Genomic DNA, 20,468 nt, shown 5'->3' on the forward strand with positions numbered 1-20,468 from the left:
TAATTTCACAAGATTTTGAAAATGTGAATGATCATGTATATGTGAATGATCATGTATGATGTATCCATCCTCAATCTCAATGAGGGCCGCGTCATTGAATCACATCTAGATTCTCTGATGTCACGGAATCACATATCTTATGTATGCGCGCGTATAATTTAAACGACAGATAAAAAATCAGATAATTCAAGTTTTAATTTTGATAAGTCAAGTTCAAAATCAAACGCCAAAGCACGATTTATCAAGTTTTGATTCAACGATTTAGATTGACTACTGCGCGATTGTATAACGTGGTTGTATAAAAGAATCGAGAATCCAAATCGGAGCTACATTGGCCTTACCATGCGGTGGATTGATGTCACTTGCGTGGCCTTAAGTAAACTCAAGCCACCACATACATAGTACAAGATAATATCATCTTCTTTGTAGAGGGTGGCTTCCAAATTGTCACAAGGTTGCAATTAAGTGCTTTTCCTTTTAAATACACTTCTCATTTTAATGGAATTAAATTCATCACTATGGAAAGTATTATGCAAAGAAACACTAGTCCTACCACGTTATGAGTTTATAGGAAATTATGCTGTGTATACCCAGGCCGGCCTACTATTGCAGCTAACATAATAAAAAAAAGGTATATAGCTTAAAAACTCACATGATGCTTGGCTAGCTCTAACATGTATTGTTTTCTTATTAGCATTAATTCAAAATATTTACACTTTTTTTATGAAGAAAAAAAAACATTTACCATTAACCTAACATGTTAAGAAAATCAAAGAATAATATAGTAATGTTGAAACACTTTTTTGTCATAATCATATGATTAGTAGGACAAAGTTCGGTCAAAAAGTAAGTAAAATCGGACAACTTTAAACAAAGTGTTTTTCGACAGATTTCACCTTAACTAAAGTTTATTAACACATTCAACCAAATTAACCACTTGGTCAATGATGAAACATAGTTGAGATTGAGATATAATGCATTTGAATAAGGTTGTTTGATGATATGTTTTTGGCATTTACTGCAGATGCAAGCACCATAGCTGCAAACTGCAGACAGCGGGGCTCACAGATTAAAAGACTTTGGTCAGTTCATGTGCTGAACATTAAGTTAAACAGGTTGGGAAATAATACTCTTTCCTTCATCTACACGGACAAGTGTGAATATTCTTCACCTGCTAGTTGCATGCTTTTGTTTTTCAATTTTTTTATATTGTTACATACCTATGAAGCACGGACACTCCTCAGATAAGACGTGTCTCGGTGTCAGGCACATGTCGCGTACGACACTGAATTATGTGATTTTTTCAAATTATTAAGAGTGTCGACATGTCAGTGTCCGTGTCGTACCCAATATCCGTATCCGTGCTTTATAGTTACAGACAATTACAAATGCCCTCTTTTCTTATTTGAACATATTGTCACACTAGTTACATATAATTTTATTTAATGAAAGGTAACTACTACTAATTCAATGTTGAGTTGTCATCAATTACTTTGTGATTAAGCAAGTTATTCAATATTAACAACCATAATTAAAAGTGTTAATTTTGTTGTTTATCTACTCATATATGGTGGGACAAAAAAATAGAAAATGTCATTATGCATGAGTGGAGGCCTACCATGTGAGATTTTCAAAAAAATTTGTATGATATCTTGATATGTCCAAACAATAGAAAGGATGAAAAGATGAAGATGAAAACAAGGTCTGCTCTAAAATGTGAAGACGCACTACACACTCAGGTAGGATGTCCACACATTTGCAATAAGATTAGATCTTTGATATATTGGAATTATATATATGTATAAGCTCTTTCTTCAATTATAAGAGTATATAAATAAAGGTCCCATAGTATAGTATGATAGTATAAGAATTTGATCCAATTTCGTACAAGAAATGTTGGTACGGATCCCAATTAGCATCAGAAAAAAGAAAAAAGTATTTATTACTCTATTTTAAAGGGAAATGTTAATAAGTGTCCTTAAGACACTTGTTAAGAAGTTTAAGGAAGAAATTTTATATTGAAATTGATGCATTCGTTAACAATTATTTCTAATTTAGAATCCTTTAACGAATGCCCTTAACATCAAGGACACTCGTTAACAAAATCCTATTTTAAAATAGTGTATTGGGAAAACTGAATGGTGTATGAATAAAATAAAAAGGGAGTGGGAGTGTATGTGTGATGTAGTGTGTGAATGTGACAAAAACAAAGGGATCCGAGTGGGACTGAGCACATGGAGTCCCATATGCCCAACACAACAAAATCTCTCTATACAATCCCAATGACCCAATCCGCCGATTGGTTTCCTTCTTGGAAACACCACCACCTTCCTTCTCTGATTATCCACCACACTCTTCAAGGGCCACCATCACTAAATGTGGGAGATCAAAGCTGCTCATTCCAATCTCTAGCAAATTTGTTTAGTGGAGTAGCAATCACAAACATCATTATGTTGTTAATGTTTGCACTGCATCTAATAATCATACATTTTGATCCTAAACATCCTTAAAAAAAATTACTCCATGGTTATTGTTTCGGACTGCTCCAAAGTCCAATCATAAACCATAAAGGTTTAATAAGACGGTTATTTCGTAGTTGGACTACCAATGCCAACATGAGGCCGCGAGATAGAGGAAATATAATTTGGAGTTAATTTGGGCCCTCTTATCATGGCCATACTCACGCGGTTATTTAGACAATGTATCGGAAAAGGCGCAATGCCTATATGATAGCTTTAACCGTCTGTAAAAGGAGTTGTCTGTCATAAAAAAAGATACATGTATACCCTCATTCTAAAAACACAAAATCAAAACTCCTTAAGTTTATGATTAACTTGAACGCAGAAATGTCTTTGCAAATACATCACCACACCTTTAGTGATGAAATCGCATTTCATCACACAATACTTTGTCATCACTCTCGTAGACATAGCAACTATAATAAGAGAGTTTGATGGATCTCTTGAATGATGTTTGCAGATCTCATATGTTAAGGGGAAATATTCGTAATTGTTTTCAAGTGATTTGATAAAGTAGACGATATGAATGGTTGTGGTTTGTTAATACCGTAAAACATTTTAAACCATTCATTTATGAAAATTAACTTTTATGTATACTATGACTATTTGCAAAAAAGTAGTCAATAACGTATGACTTAATTTGATAATTAATAATGAATAAACTATTAGATTACATTTGAAGTAACATAAGAAAAATGTCATATGAACTGTAAAAACATGTTATTGCTACTATTAATATGAGTATTAACAATTGGATTGAGTCTAATAGAATGAGTTAGACTATTAACAATATAATGAATCAATACTTTAGTGACTGGATGAGGTGTTCAAATTTAATGTTTAATTGTTTCAAATATGATCAACCCTAACAAGGAAAGATATAAAAAACCAAAATGTGAGAATGTTTATTGCAATACTAATTTTTTTATCTATGAAAAGATTTTCATTCAAGACTATTAAAGACTTTCATTTATTATATCGAATTTTTACAGGAAAATACTATTATCGATTCTATATATTAAATCCTCTAATAAATTACATTACCATAGTCATGACTCATGATGCTTTTGTTTTCACTTTTATAACTATGTGAGTAACATATATTTATGAATTTATAAATGACAGTTATAAATGAGACCGCAACTTCCCTCCCTATTCAAAAAACCAACTTGTCCTAAATTAGTTATGCAAAGTGTATTTGATTTCCTTAAATTCCTAACTTGTTAATTTGATATGGGTAGGGTTTGACATGATTGTAGCATTTTTGCATGATTAATTTGGCCTAAAAGGGTTAGGGAGGGTTTTGTGGGGCTCAAGATGGGGTCACTAGAAAGTAAATACGTGGCATTCATGCGAAGGATAGTGATGCATATCATGGAGATACTAAGTTATTTTTTTCTTTGACAAAATTATATAGCTAAGCTAGCACATTACATAATTAAAATAAATATGAATGAAAGAGAAGAAGAGAGTGGAGGAGCACATGGGTGGGTGTTAGGTTCAAGGAATTCATGTGAGCACATGTGCTTTCTCCCTTTTGTTTTGTGTTTTGTGGGACCATTTTTTATGCCCTCACATCTCAACTCCACAACAGCTCATAAATCAGTAGTACTACTCCTAACGGGGTTATATTTTTCAGTCAGATTTTTTAGACTTTATATTATCGTACTTTCACTTTAATTTATTTACCTCTTCATGTATCTATCCACCATTCTACATGCGCGTTTGCTTCTCATCTATCCATAAACCTACATTTGATTCAATCTTATTCTTACTAGCTAAGGTTCCTTACAAACCTATTGATCATAAATATTTATGGATCAGTTTGCATGTATTTAAATGACCATAAATATCTAATGTGTGCTATAAGTATATAAGCTAACGTAGTCGGTGATTGTTTGCCTCTCATTTGATTTTGATTGATTAGAGACTAATCTCTAAAGTGGAGGATATCATCTCATTTACACATAAAATTCATATATGTCTCACCATATAGGAAATTGAAATTCACGTGGGTCACTTAATCTTTTTGGAATGAAATGTAATCCACATACTATAAAGTAATGAAATCTACATTAATTACGGTCATTAAGAAAATATTGATTGGATAGTTGGAAGTTGTACATTGTGCTAGTATGATTTTAGTAGATTCTTTGTTATTGAAGACTCACGAATTTGACATAGTGAAGTGATCTGATCTATCAAATATATGAACAAAATAATTAATAATTCATAGTTGACATGAGTCTTTTAATCTTAATTTGATGATATGATGGTTAAGACCAAGGGCTACCTGATTTCGTGAATGTGAATTCAAATTATTATTATTATCATCATCACTTGTTACAATTTTTATGTACTCCCTCCGTCCCTAAATATAAGATCCTTTTGCTAAAATCACGGAAATTAAGAAAGCGGATATTTGTATTAAAGTTGTTTGTAATCACTATTGTTTTTACAATTTTATCCTTAAGAGAGAGAGTTAGTTTATGTTTTCCATATGCTACTTATTGCTGATTGAAGAAAAAGATATATAATAAATAGGGGCATGTATGTAAAGAAATAATTAATGTAGTTGGAAATAACAAAGGGGTCTTATAAAAAGGGACAAAAAAAATTCTCAAAAGGGTCTTATAATTAGGGACGGAGGGAGTATATAAAAGACTAGTATTTTCACGACTTCGATCTTTTGATCAACTATAAGACTAATAGTCGATTTAAGATTAACTAGTTTGTTCGAAGCATAAGTCCAAAGTGGGAATCCAATTCAAAAAATTAGTTTATAAAGTGGAATATATTGTTTGATAAATGTAATTTTACATTCCTTCCACAAACTAAAAGTGTGTTGCTAATCTATTTCATGAATGTAAAACTCGCACTCGATCATATTCAAGATTGAACATTTAAAACATAATAGTAGAAACATAAATAAACCCTAATACCATATTTAAATTTGAATTTTGTCTAACCCAACCCCTTCAAAATCAATTTGTAATATATATTAAAAATAAGATGAAGACAATCTACTCCTTATAAATGCAATGTGAAACTCTTGCTATACAGTAACATCTTTTTTGACAGCATACATATAACAGCATCTAATATAGCTGTTGTCAACAAAACAAAGACCTAGGTAGCTAGTTTTCTAAGCATGTGCTTCAATTGAACTTTGATTATTAATATTATTATTATTACATGAAAACAAAAAAGAAAATTTTTACAAAGCAAAGGTGAAAAAAGTGAAGACGCTCTTTGTTGTGGAGCGTGAAAGTTAAAGCCCATAAATATATGATATCACACAAACACATAACTTGAATTAATCCAAAAAAAACTTGGGTGTTTCTTCTTTGTAATATTGTGTATATTGTGAGTCCAAAACCAGTGGGACCAGCTTCGTTGGCATTGACATTTCTAGACCTCAACAATAATTTAACATCTTCCTCTTCTTCCCTCACCCTTCAATATAGCATTAGCACCCTCATTCATATCATATAACTCTCAACATTCATTCATAATTAACCCTCACTCACAATAATATTATTATTACTCCTAAGTAACGTTACTAATATATTATATTATATTATATATATACATATAATCCATGGAAGAAGAAAACATGGAAGAAGAGAGAAACAGAATCATACCAACATTTATCAACAAAAACATGAACACTACTACTACTCAAGGTGTTCAAAAGTCTCTGCATGTTTTACGGCGAAGCCGAAGACGGTGCACAGAAGGTGGTGGTGGCAGCAAGGAAAAGATGTTGATAAAAGAAGTTGCTATGAATGATTGTGCTGTTGAGGAGAAAGAAAAGGAAGAAAAAGAAGATGAAGAAGAAGGTAGTGATGATAGAGAAGAAGTAGAGAGAAAGATTCATGCATTGCAGAGGATTGTACCTAATGGTGAGTCTTTTGGTGTGGACAAGCTTTTTGATGAAACTGCTGGCTATATTGTTGCTTTACAGTATCAAGTCAAAGCATTGAAAGCTCTTACTGGTTTCTTTGAAAAGTTGGAGAAGGACAAGACTAAACTTGGAGGTTGATAGATATAAATCATTTCTTCATCAATTTCAACATCTTCAATCATCAATCCATCATATCAATATGGAATGAATTCCTTAGGTTAGAGAGGTTCTTTTGTTTTTTTTTTCTTTGTTAATTTTTTCATAGACTCATTAGTTTTATTTAGATTTTTTTTAATTTTATTTTTGGGTTATTTTGTTGTACTTTTGGTTAATTGGGATCAAGAAAAATATTTCCCATTTCTTAGATTTTTTTATTTCAAGTTTAAATCCTTTTTTTGAAGTTTTAATTTTATTTGACATGTTTTTGTGACTTTATATTGATGTTTCTTGATAGTTTATTATCATCTTGTTTCTAGGCAAAAAAGAGGTTTGAGTAGGTAACATGGTATTGCATCACACAAATGTAGTTACGAGATTTAGGAAATTTTTATAGGAATCAATTTTCTGATCTTTGGAGTGAAGTTAGAATGGGTGAAAGTTCATGGTATTATTATGATGTGTCCTCTGTTGTTGCTGATGTATAATGTGGGCTTTGGTGGAGTTTTTTCATATTGGTCTGGTGGTGGGCCAGCCAATTGGATCCAAAAATCTGGATTGAGATCAGACAGACACATTTTCAAAAGTAACATGGCACATAAATTACTCACACATGTTGTCATTGGTCCCTTTCTCTTTATTTTTTGTTGGTGAAAACTTTGTTTTGGTGGTGATTTTGGAATAGGAGTTGTTTGACTTTTTGGCTGTTAGCCACTACCAACACAATAACTTGGACTTGGGATGTTAATTACTCAAAAGAGAAAAAAATAGAAGAGATTGCAACCATCTTGAAGGGGAATTGATTCTCTCATTTTCCATTTTGGTCATTTTGAATCTCAACCTTTGTTCATGAGAGATAGATATATTAGATAATGGAGATTAAAAACATGACCCCTCATGTTTTTTTTCTTTTCAAAATGAAAGGATCCCCACCCATCTTGAAGAATTATGAAGTTTACATGATTTCTTGTCTTTTGATTTTCCATAATTTAATTCAATGATCCCACATTGAAATTATGACAAAATCATTTTATCCATCCATGAATGATCGATGACTACTATCTTACATTGTGAATATTTTTCAGATTTGGATTCTTTAAAGTAAAAAACTTTGCATTTGTTTGCATTTAGGTCAAAATTTAAGGTAGTTTTGGTTTCACAACATAACACAAAAGCACATACACACCAAACACACTCTCTTGATGAAGTTTTGCTTAAATGAGTATTGTTCTCGTTGTGGGACTAAGCGTGTGTTTGGTTTAGCAATGCGTTTGCCATTTATGCAGTGAAAAACCATGTTGACACAAAAGCTTGGTTTTCAAAATTGGCGATAAGTTGCAAATAATGAGAAGAGCCGCAGACATAGCAAGAGTGCATAAATAAATTCTCTGCGGACACAGTCACATACTAAGGATGAATAGCATATAGACAACCTATTTAGCTATAACAAAGCTATGCCACATTTGTGATCCGAGGAGAAGTAAAACTAAAAAATAAAGCAAAGAGGTACGAAAAGAATTAAAAGGTGCAAGTAAATTTAGGACACAAGATCCGAATGAATCATTTCATTAAATATATAAGATAGAATAGAATGATAGAACCCAGCTAAGGTAGGTCTGAGCAATGTAATAGTACAACAGTCACTATACTGTTATTATGGAGAAATGGAGATTAGATAGCCAATACAAACACCCTGGCTATCCTATTTCAGCACACTTTGCGGAAACCCATATCCATTACAGTTACAGCTTGCAATCATGCTAGCTAGCTGGAACAGTGCCAGTAAGTGTCACTCACACACTCTCCATTAATTTTGGAGTATCATATCATATCTCGTAATGTATCAACAAGCCTCACTAGTCACACAACTCATAAATACACACTATGCATTAGTAGGACTATTCAAAAATAAATCTAAAGCCTACACAGAATAGTTAAACAGTACTGTAACCAGCAGTTTATGAATTGAACTAGTTTGGTTTAGTTTAGTTGGTGAATTATTTCTCACAATTCAATTTTATTTTTAGGGTAATATTCATTTTAATTAGTTTTTGAATGTGTAACCAGTAACTACAATAGTCATATCGAAATTTCAAAATAGTATATAATTGTGCAATTTGTTGGATTTTGTGAGAAGTAAAATTTCGGATTCGAACGTGGATCAGTACATTTCCTTTGTGTGTTTTTAGAGTATACGGTGGCAGGTAGATCAATATAACAAAATAGATAAAAATATTCAACTTGAATTATTTTAAGAGACCTAATTTCTTTGAGTTACCTGTGAAAAAATACTCTTGAAGTCTTAATTTTTTTTGGACCAAGAAAAATAAGTGAACTTTTTTTCCACCTCTAGCATACCTTTTTTTTTTCTTTTCAAAATTTGAATGCATTTGTTCCAATTTTAAAATCCAAATCGTATTTTTTATTTTCGGATGATAGAATCTCAAGGTTGTGTTTCTACCACTTAGAAAAGGAAAGAAAATAAGTCACAATTATTTTAACCACGGTTCAACCACGATTAAATGTTTTTTCATGATTTTTAAACATTTGGATTTTAAAATTTGGATATATATATATATATATATATAAAATCCAACTTACACATTCAACTTTTAAAATTGGGATGGGAAAAATGCACATATGATTGGGAGGAATAAATGTAATAGCTTAAACTAAAAATCAACCAATTATTTCATATCATAATTCAACGGTGACTATTTTAGATATAATATGTCTTTCATGCAGATGTCACATAACAGAATTATATTGTGTGATTACTTCTCTTATAAGTTCATTTTCTCTTATACCTTAAAATAAATGTATATGCATATCTGCTTAAAATTATGTTATTTTCTATGAATTCTGCTCATTACCTAAACATTATCGCTCATTCTCAAAGTAAATGTCTAAAATGCCCCTGCGCATGTTAACATGCGTAGCGTGACTTAAGTTGCGCTGGTTATAAAAGGAACGTAACTTAAGTCACGCTACTTGCTGTTATTAGCCCAGGCAAAACCTCATTCTGCATCATTTTCAAACACAACACACACAAATCTCAATTTTCTCTCAAATTATCCAACTCCAAAATTCCTTCAACTTCAAATCATACGACACTCCAACAACAAGAACAAGTAAGCTTTCACTTAAATTATGTTGGTATGATAGATTTTTTCACTTAATCTAGAATTTTTTAGGTTTATTGTTAAATTTTTTTTTTTTTTTTTGCAAGAGATGATAGAATGTTACATGCAAATGACTTATAGTGCTTAATTGTTATGATGTTTAGATACTATGTTAGATTTTTTACACTTAGATTTAGGGTTTGTTTAATTTTTTATTTTTTTTGCAAGATATGACCCAATGTTACATGCAAATGAGTAATATTGCTTAATTATTTAGATGTTTGCATGTTTATGTTGTAGTTATCATTTTTAGGATCTATGTATAATTTTCACTCCAAGTGTTTGATAAAATGTTGGAATGAGTTTTTCATTGATTGTGTTTAATTTCTTATTGTGTAGATTTGAAGCAATGGCTGGGTGGATCGACGTTCATGCAGAATTCAACGGCGGAGAACCTCAAAGGTTGAAGGTTCGGTGTCTTGATGTAACGTTAAGAGGTCTCAAGGATCAAATGAATGAATTCAACCAAGGAGTCAACCCTAGAGACGCAAGGAGGGTGGAATACGTTCGGTATAAACGTCCAACGCTCGACGAGGGGAGAGTATCATTCACTTGGGTGGAGTTAAAGAACGACGAAAACGTGACGAGCATGTTTTGGGAGCACAACATGTTACAGTGGATCGATATGTGGGTAACGTTGTTGAGATCAACTGAAGACATCATCAACAGCTTGATTCCACAAGAAGATCGTCATTAGTTAGGGTAAGGTGTGTAACGCCCTAGTTGTTTATTTAATTAATTTGAATTATGTGGAGTATATATATTTTTATATATGATGTTTGGTGATTTATGCGGTGTATTTTTATATATATTTTTATATATATATATTTATATTTATATATGTGATTTTTGAGTGTTTATGTGGTGTATTATTTTATTATATAGTTTATTTAATAATAATTATTTTGGAGTTTGGGGAGTTATTTAATATTTATTAAAGTTAATGGGGAGTTAAGTGAAAATATAGGGAGTTAAGTAATGGGAAGTTAGGAAAAGAAAGAATCAGAAACTGTTTTACGTGAAACCAAGCCAAGGGAGAGGAAACCAGGAACAAGAGAGAAGAACCAAGGGAATCCATTTTTGCTGTGCATTTTCATTCTGAACTAAGGTAAGGGTGGGGTTTACTTCAGTATTGTAGCTATTAAAGTCTGATTTTGAGTTTGACAGGTTTTGGTGAGGAATTGGAATTTTGGGGTTTTATGATAGAATGAGGCTTTTGAAGTTGTAAACATGATTTTGATGTTAGAATTAGTTTCTGGTTGCATAGAACACTTAATTATGTATCTGTAAACTGATTTTGGGAGTGATTGGAAGAAAAATGGGATTTTTGGGTAAAACCAGTTTTCTGCCCGTACAGAAGTTCATCGCTCGCCTCGCGAGTAGCTGTGCTCGCCATGTCGAGTGAGCAACTTCATAGCTCGCCTCGCGAGCAGTCCAACTCGCCATGGCGAGTAGCCCATAATAAAACTTGATTTTTGAAAAGTTGTTATAAGATGTTTTGGGGATGGTTTATGGTACCTAGATGATATTAATGATGAATGGTGAAAGTTTTAGGTTCAAAAGATGAATAGGGAACTTATAATTTGGATTTGAGTGAGAAAATGGCATTTTTCCCGAGAGCACCTGATTTTCACTCGCCTCGAGTTCGCCTTGAACTCGCCATGGCGAGCTAGTGTTTTTGTGAACTCGCCATGGCGAGCAGATGTGCTCGCGAGGCGAGTTGCACAGTTTCTGAGTGTTGACTTGCTTGCATGATTAGTAGTGGTTGGTGTTGTTGTATCTGAGCATGGTTGTATATAATTATACATTATTTTGGTTGATTGGATTGCTGGATTGATGAATACTGATGATGATTTAAATGTATGTTAATTATTGAATCATACATGTTGTTTAAGTGGAGTCACATGGAGTTGCATTGCATGGTCAGTTGTATGTAGATATACACAAGTAGGTTCATTGCATATGCATAAAACAGCGGTGAGGGCTTCGGTCCTGGAGTACTAGTTGCTCAACAGCGGTGAGGGCTTCGGTCCTGATGAATGCTTTAACCATTCAAAAGCGGTGAGGGCTTCGGTCCTGTTTGGTACCACATGCATATTGCATTTCATTAAGAAGTCTAAGATGGTGTCTTAGCAGTGGTCATGTCATTTGCATGAGTCTTGGTTGATGATTTCAGTTATTATCTGATGGATGATGTTGGTGTTGAATATGCATTTGTATATATATTCATTGTGATCATGGTGTATTGTTGATGTTGTTGCTGCTTGTGACTTATACATATATATGTTTACAAGATAAAGTATTGTTGATTAGGATGTTAGATTCAATTGATGATTTTAATATCTATAATTATTGTTGTGAATCTCACCCCTTCTGCTTGAAAATGTTGCCCTTCCTATGGGTAACTTGCAGGTGATCCTGAGTAGTAGGTGGTGGCTCAAAGTCGTGTCTAGGGCTCTGATACGTGGGATAGGATTTATCGTTTTTATCATTGTTGTTTTTCCTTTCCATGTATCAAATTTTGGAACTTATGGTGTGGAGCCTTTTGTTGTCTTTGAACTATGATGTTGAATTATGTTAAGGCCTTTAATGCCTTAGTCTATTGTTGGATGTTCATGAGGTTATGGATTTTGAAAACTATTCCGCTGCTATGTTTTCATATATAATAAGTTGATTTGATAAAATAGTTTTATTTTCTATTTAAGAATTTTGAAATGACGTGTAGCATGCCCGTGGTGGAACTACTCTGATGTATATTTGCTATTTAATTGCTTTTGGGTAACGGGGTGTTACAAGGTGCATTCCAACTACAACAATTGTCTTACCTCTGAAATGGGGTAATTCAAACTTGTCAAACGGCCATAACTCAAGCATTTCGCCCAACGTTCATGTTTTTCCTTTGAAAAGATTAAATTCTTGTTATGCTGGTTTAGATGAAGGTATTAAGTGTCAAAGAATGAACATCATTTCGTTGGCACTTGAATACCATCGTATAAAGCAAGCCTAACAAAAATTTATTCTTTTCAAAGGAAAAACATGAATGCGGGCGAAATGCTTGAGTCCTGTTGTTTGGCAAGTTTGAATTTACCCCATTCAAAGGTAAGACAATTGTTGTAGTTGGAATGCACATTCCAACTACAACAATTGTCTTACTTTGGATGGGGCAATTCAAACTTGTTAATTGGCAGGACTCCAACATTCGATAAGCCTCTTGAATGCTGGTATTCAAGTGTCAAGGAATGCACCTCATTCTTTTGACACTTGAATACCGTCATTCAAGATGTTGATCGAATATTGGAGTCCTACTGCTTAGCAAGTTTGAATTTGCCCAATTTAGGGGCAAGACAATTGTTGTAGTTGGAAGGTGCATGTAATGTAATGTTATTGTTGACAACATGTCGTTTATGTAATGTAACGAAACCTTAATTAGACTTTTTATTCGAATTCACACTGTCGCAATTTTTATTTGAAATCACGCTGAATTTATTCTAATTTATTTATTGACTTTACTCGAATTTTTAATTCAGTACGCATGCAATCAATCATAAAATAAATGTAACAATTAACAAAAATAAAGAAACAAAAATAATAGATATAAAATATCATTTTATTAATATAATTCTTATTACATTTACAATGGGGTAAAACTAAATCTGCGAAAAAATAAAAATCACCAGAAAACCTACCTCCTTGGCGTAAAACTAAAAGAAAACTGACCTCCCTGTGGTAAAACTAAAAGAAAACCACCAGAAAACCTAGCTTCCTGGGGTAAAACTAAGGGGGGTGTATTGGATTAGGATTTTAAAAGACTATTTTAATAAAAAAAAGTCTTTAAGATTTTAAAAGACAGTGTGAGATTGTATTGATTTTGTGAGATTTTAAAAGACTTTTTATGTAAAAGACTTTATACACTCAAGATTTTAAAGGATTTATCATACAGACTTTTAAGGATTTCAAAGGATTTTATGTGATTTTAAAATTTCAAAGGATTCAATGAATTTTAGGGGAAAAAGAACAAACTTACAAGCGTAAATGATAAAAATAATGAACAAATAAATTCCAGCGTTTGAATAAAGAAAAATAAAATCAATAAAAAATTCTTTTACTATTGATTTTCAAATTTTAAGAATTTTATAAGATTTTAAGGGACTAAAAAACACTCTAACACATTATTCTCAATACACATTTTTTATTTGTTAAAAATGTTATTCCCACAAAATTCAATTGTACATATTTAAAATTATGCCAGTACTTACAAATGTTTAAAAAAAAATATTGTGTCAGCCATTACAAATCGGTCGAGTTAATTACACGAGTTTACCGAGTGTTAACTCAGTCAATCTTGTTAAACCTTCCAATTTTACCAGAAACCGATTTTACCTCAGAGTTAACACGATTTTTATACTTAAAAATGTAAACTCGGTAATCTCGGAGAGTTAACACTCGATTTGCGGAACATTAATTACGACATACCCTCTATCATAATATTCTCAATACAATTTTTTATTTTTTTATGAGATATAGTGAGGGAGAGAGGGGGGATGAGAGATGAGAGAGAGAGAGAGAGAGAGAGAATGGAGAGGTAGAGAAACGAAGAGAGAAAAGAGAGAATAGGGAGGGGGAGAGAGAGAGAGAGAGAGAGAGAGAGAGAGATAGTAACTTTAAAAACAAAAACAATCTCAAGAAATCTCATCTTTTCATGAAAGACTTTTTCTTGTTAAAATTACACTACAAAATCCATTAAAATCCAATTGATTAAACAATCCTTCGAAATTTGAATGATTTTGAATAACACAAGATTTTTTTTAAATGATGAAAAGTCTTGATTGAATACCTCAAGACTTTTTTAAAATGACAAAGAGTCTTGATTGAATACCACAAGACTTTTTTTAAATTGCAAAAAGTCTTGATTGAATATCACAAGACTTTTTCATAATTAAAAATCTTTTAAAATCCCAGAATCCTAATCCAATACATCCCCCTAAATCTGCACATTTAGTTTTACCCAATCTGGTTGTTTTTCCATGAAAGCTGCTCACTACTTATCTTTTCCCCAGCATTCCCACTACTTATCATTCTTTCTCTTTTTACACCAAAATAAAGAAGGAAAGGAAGAAGATTCATGGGGGGGAGTGAGGAGGAGAGTGAGAATGTGAGTTGGTGTGAGGAAACGGGAAAGTTTAGAGGTGTATTTATAGAGGGGATTGTAACATATGTTATATCTACCATAAATAAGGTCAAAAAACATGTTAAATCTTAACAAAAACGTGTAAAAAATATTAAAATGCAATGAACAAAGTCAAAAAAACGTTTGTTCTTGAGGCCAAGATTAATACTAGCGTGAGTTAACTCACGCCCAGGTTAACACTCGTGTGAGTTAACTCACATCAGTTTGGCCGGTGGTCAAGAACACATTTTATGAACTTTGGTCGATTATTCAACACTTTTATTGAGTTTTACACGTATTTTTTTTTACTGTTATTTGACTGAATTTAGTGCATATGAAACCTATGCACTAAATAATTTTCAATTAGGCCTTTATTCTTATTTTTTGGTTACATTTAGTCCTTTATTCTAAATTATTTTATTAACTTTATTCTAAATTATTTTATTTACTTTATTCTAAATAATTTTATTTACTTTATTCTAATTTATTTTATTAACTTTATTCTATATTATTTTGTTTACATTAATCTAAATTATTTTGTTTACATTAATCTAAATTATTTCATTTACTATATTCAAATTATTCGATTTACTTTATTCTAATTTATTTATGCACTTAAAATAAATATTGATTCGATATTATTCATTAAATAAATACAAATATAAATAAAAGTGTCATACCCCAATTTTTGACTTAAGGTCCCACTGACACATGTCACTTGACTCTGATCGATCTCTGATTTTTCAGTGAAAAATGCGGCAGGGAGGTATTTTAAAATACCTCATTTTTGATTCCGAGTCGGGCCCTCTTTTCTCTCTTTATTTTCTTTTTATTTCATTATTTAATTTCCATCTTTTATTAATTTTAATTTTAAGGTTAGTTACTATTTTTATATTTAATAATTTTTATTTTTCATTTTTTAATTTTATTTTTCTTTACATAATTTAGTTTAATTTGTTTTTATTTTATTTTCGTATTAGATTTATTTTATTTTTATTTTATTTCTTTTTAATTAATTAGTGTTAAAAAAAATAAAGTGTCAATAGGTCCAAAAATAAAATGTCCAAGGTCTAAAAAAAATTTAAGTCAAGTGTCAACTGTAACATTCCTTTTTCAAAATTCACCATAATTGTCCATCATTTCCATTAAACAAATTTTCCTTTTTTCATCAACCTCCTCACCTATAAATAGAGCCCTCATTCCACACAATTTCACACACCAAAAGTTATCTTGAGTTGTCAAATAACTTTTCTCTCTTCTCCCTATTTAGCTTGTGTTGACGAGCTATTATTTTCTTCTCCCTCTTTTTTCTGTCCCTTCGGAATAAGTCCCTTCAGAAAAGTCCATTCGGAATTTAGTCCCTTCGGAATTTTGTCCCTTCGGTAATTTTTGTCCCTTCGGTTGTCCATTTCTTTTATTTTCTTGCATTTTATTTCTTTTTAGCATTTTATTTTATTCTATTTAGCATTTTAATTATTTTTATTTATTTTCCAGCAATTAGAATGTATTTAGGTCCAATGTAAATATAAATAAAAAAGTGTGTGGGTGTGTGTGTCCTTTTATTTCTTTACCGCTTTAGATATATCCAAAAATGCAAAAAAATTAGATTAGAGATTTTGTGGTGATCCAACGTCACTACAAAAATCCACGCGCTTTTATTTTTATTGCTCTGTTAGTTTAATTTTCATTTAATATTCCAAAAATAACAAAAACATGCAAATAATCAAAATCACAAAAATATTTTCATAATAAACCTTGATTCTAAAATCAAGTGATCCTTTTTTATTTTATTTTTCTTAAGCAAACTTTCAATCAATTTAATCATACCTTGAGTCCATTTTCTTTTAAATTAAAAAATACAAACCAAATCTTATTTGCCACTTGACTTTTCTTTTAAAACCTGTTTCAAAACTAATAAAAATCACAAAATCAATCAAACGTCAATTTCTACCCCGAACTACGAGGTTTTGATCCCTTACGGGTACGTATGCAAAGGACACTCGTCCTTCCAAATCATAAAAAATTTAAATAAAGAATGTTTCTTTTTCTTTTAATCACTACTTTTTAATTCCTTCTTTTAAGTAAAAAAACAAGCAAGTTAAAGCACGAAAAATAAATAAAATCAAGAGGTCCTCGTATATTACTACGAATATTTAGGGTGCTAATACCTTCCCTAAATATAACCAACCCCCGAACCCTAAATCTTTCAATATGGGGTGTTTTCAACTTTTTCCCCTTTTTTTCTTAAAAATTAAATGTTCAGTCGTGAAATAAATTAGTGAGTCAAAAACTAATCAAATAGCCTTGATCTCCGAAAAATGACGCGACAAAAAGTAAATGAACTAAATTATATTTATTCATTAAATACAAAATTGGAATATAAAAGCAAATATAAAATAAAAAGGAATGAACTAAATTGATGCATATAACAATATCTCATTTTATTAATAATTCATACAATACAATAATTCTTACAATAATTTATTCAAATTCACTACTTATTTTCTCCTTCTTTGGGATAAAAAGTGAACAATCTTCATGGGGTAAAATAGTGAGCAGCCTTCATCGGGAAAATACATCATCAACCCTTGGGCTAAATTTAAATTTGATTTTTTTTATACCCCAAGAAGAATCTTTTTACCCACGGTAAAAAGTTTATGGAGTAAAAAAAAGCAAATTTAAACTTATCCCAAGGGTCGATCACTTCCTCATGTCGGCTTCTCACTATTTTACCCCGACGAATATTGATCACCTTTGCCCCCAAAGAGAATATTGAAAAAGAAAGAAAGAAGAGAAATAGAGGGAGAGAGTGAGGAGGGGGAGAAAGTGATATGGTGTGAGGAATTAGGGAAGTATGGAGGGGTATTTATAGGTGGGAATGGTAGTATAGGTTGTAAACACCATTAATGTGGTCAAAAAACGTGTAAAATAATGTTAAAAACGTGTGGATTGAATGTTGAAAAACTGACCACAGACCAAAAAACGTTTGTTCTTCAGTTCTGCACCGGCCAACTGACGCGAGTTAACTCACACTCATAATACACTAGCGCAAGTTAAGTCACGCTACGTGACTTAACTTAGGTAAAAAAATACACTAGCGAATTTTAAGTCACGTAATGTGACTCAACATAGGTAAAAAATACACTAGCACATGTTAACCTGCGTAAGGACATTTTAGACATTTATTTTGGGAATGAGTGATACTCTTTGGGTAATAATGAGCAGAATTCATTTTCTATCATCTTTTTATGATCATATGCAATCTACCGGATTTTGTATGTCTTAGGTACCCATCATATCGTGGATCAAATATATGGCCCAGAAGCACATTACCAGAAATTGAATTGGGGATATTTCCCAAAGCCTAAATTGATTTTGCATTTGCAATGTTTGTTTTTCTACCGAATTCGGAATTTGCCCATGCCCACAACACCTTTCAAATTTTAAAATCCAAAAAAGAAAATTTTTAGAAGGAACAAAAAGAGGGGTGCGCGAGAGGCGAAAGATGGAAAAACAATATCTTTTAAATCCCCACAAGAAAACATCACACCACATGTCTATAGAGGCTCTGTTCGATAAAAACAGTAGATAACTGATAGTTTATAGTTTAAAGCGGATGACTGATAACTTATGACTGATTTATCTATCTCTCTCTTTCTCCTTTTTCATTGTGTGGTGAATTCTTCATTCTCCTCAATCATCTACTAACTTGAGCATTAGTACATGCGAGTACCTAGCATCAAACTACTTACACGACCATCATTGAGGTATAATTCAGATCGTAATCAAAATACTTGAAGAATATAGATGTAACCAATTAAGAAGAATCTTATTATTTTAGAATTATGCTCTCCACCCAGCACAAAACACTCGCGCCCTGCAGTGTTGTCGAAAATACCCATGCGTTAGTTAACTAACGCAAGTGTAAAACTATGCGTTAGTTAACTAATGCTGCGTTACTTAAGTAACGCGTGAGTTAACTCACGCTAGTTTTCTTTCTCATTTTCCTTCTTGAAATTAATAGCTACATGATGCATGATGGTGGAGAGAGGTTGAGCACAAGATGCATGTTGCCACGTTAACAGTACAAGTCGCTATAAGTTTTATAGTAAGAAATATGACTTTGCATTAAAAATTTAGAACTTATTATGATTCTTAAAATCACTTTGGAATATTATAATAGCAGGTCAAGATGCATGATGGTGGATAGAGGTAGAGCACAACATGCATGTTGCCACGTTAACGGTAGAAGTCACTTACGTCTAAATTGTACTAATTCATAAAATAAAATTTTAGTGTTCACCTCTCTCAATTTTGGTGCTCATTGCTCAATATAGGTGAAAACAAAACTAGCGTGAGTTAACTAGCGCATGGGCATTTTGGACATGACTGCAAGGCGCGAGTATTTTGTGCTAGATGGAGAGCAGGATTCATTATCATCGCAGGAAAAAACCATATATATGAAGATTCAATGTGAAAGTATGTCATCGTATGGATCCCCATTTTCAAGTAGAGATTGATGTCCCTAATCATGACCAACTTTAACATCTTATGGAATTGATGTGTTCACAACAATAGTTATACCAGCCATTGTTCTTTTAAGTTGAATTCATGCACAATCCAATTGAAATCGTGATCGGGAGAATCAAACTTTCAAATTTATAAGTGTTGATTCATAACATATGTAATTTTGGATTAGTCGCCGTATTTTTTATTATTATCCTTTTTATATTAAACATTAATTGATTAATGATAATAGTTAATTTTATTTTGGTAAAAAAAAAAATATAACTTTTGAATGAATTCTCAAAATGGTCTTTTAAGACCGGTATTAACCAGTTCCCTTTGCTTTACAGAAATTTCAAAATGGTTCTTCATATTACACAAAGTTGATCAAGTTAGTCATTATATCAATCTTAGTCATTGCATTTCATGGTTTTTATATAAAACAGTACAAAATAATATATAGGTATAGATATATTACATAAACAAAAATAATATATTTTTGTATATATAAAAAACTAGTCACACCTTATTCTAGGTGGTATTTTTTCTGGTTTAATATCCGGTCACACATATTTTTCTTTAGCAACAAAAAAAAATTACTTTTTTTAAAGATACTTTTTTTTAAAGATGATTGGACATTAAAATAGGAGTTATATTGTTCTCAATATATCTGTTGCACTTTATAGAAAAATACGTTTGACCAGCTCAAAAAGGAATATTTACAGTTGAGGTTAAGTAAATTTTCCTTCAACTTTTAGTTCCTATAAAATTTTCAATCACTATTTTTGATCCTTATTTTTAAGTAAATTTTTGTATTTTTTTAATGAAATTATGCAAAAATTTATGGAATATTATAAAAATCACTCAAAAAAAAAAATTAGAATTTTAAAAAAAATACGAATTCTACATATGAATTTACTTTAAACCATAAACGAGAGACCAAAAGTAAAGATCGAAAATTTTATAGGAACTAAAAGTTGAAGGAAAATTTTAAAAAGATTAAAACGAAAAATTAATATATTTATAGAGAC

The 20,468-nt window shown here is 31.6% G+C and overlaps 1 protein-coding gene across 1 annotated transcript; it reads left to right on the forward strand.

The window, feature by feature from the left end:
• Positions 1-5,846: 5,846 nt before the first annotated feature.
• Positions 5,847-6,994, forward strand: LOC11429968 (transcription factor PAR1). Its single transcript, XM_003617401.4, has one exon. It carries the CDS (start codon positions 6,121-6,123, stop codon positions 6,562-6,564), a length of 444 nt encoding a protein of 147 aa, XP_003617449.2. The 5' UTR covers positions 5,847-6,120; the 3' UTR covers positions 6,565-6,994.
• Positions 6,995-20,468: the final 13,474 nt, after the last annotated feature.

Source organism: Medicago truncatula, chromosome 5 (assembly GCF_003473485.1).
Source record: "Medicago truncatula cultivar Jemalong A17 chromosome 5, MtrunA17r5.0-ANR, whole genome shotgun sequence".
NCBI classification, from domain to species: Eukaryota; Viridiplantae; Streptophyta; class Magnoliopsida; order Fabales; family Fabaceae; genus Medicago; species Medicago truncatula.

Bases quoted from the DNA above. Each gene is read 5' to 3' on its own strand.
- LOC11429968 (XM_003617401.4), top strand. From the start codon at position 6,121: ATGGAAGAAGAAAACATGGAAGAAGAGAGAAACAGAATCATACCAACA.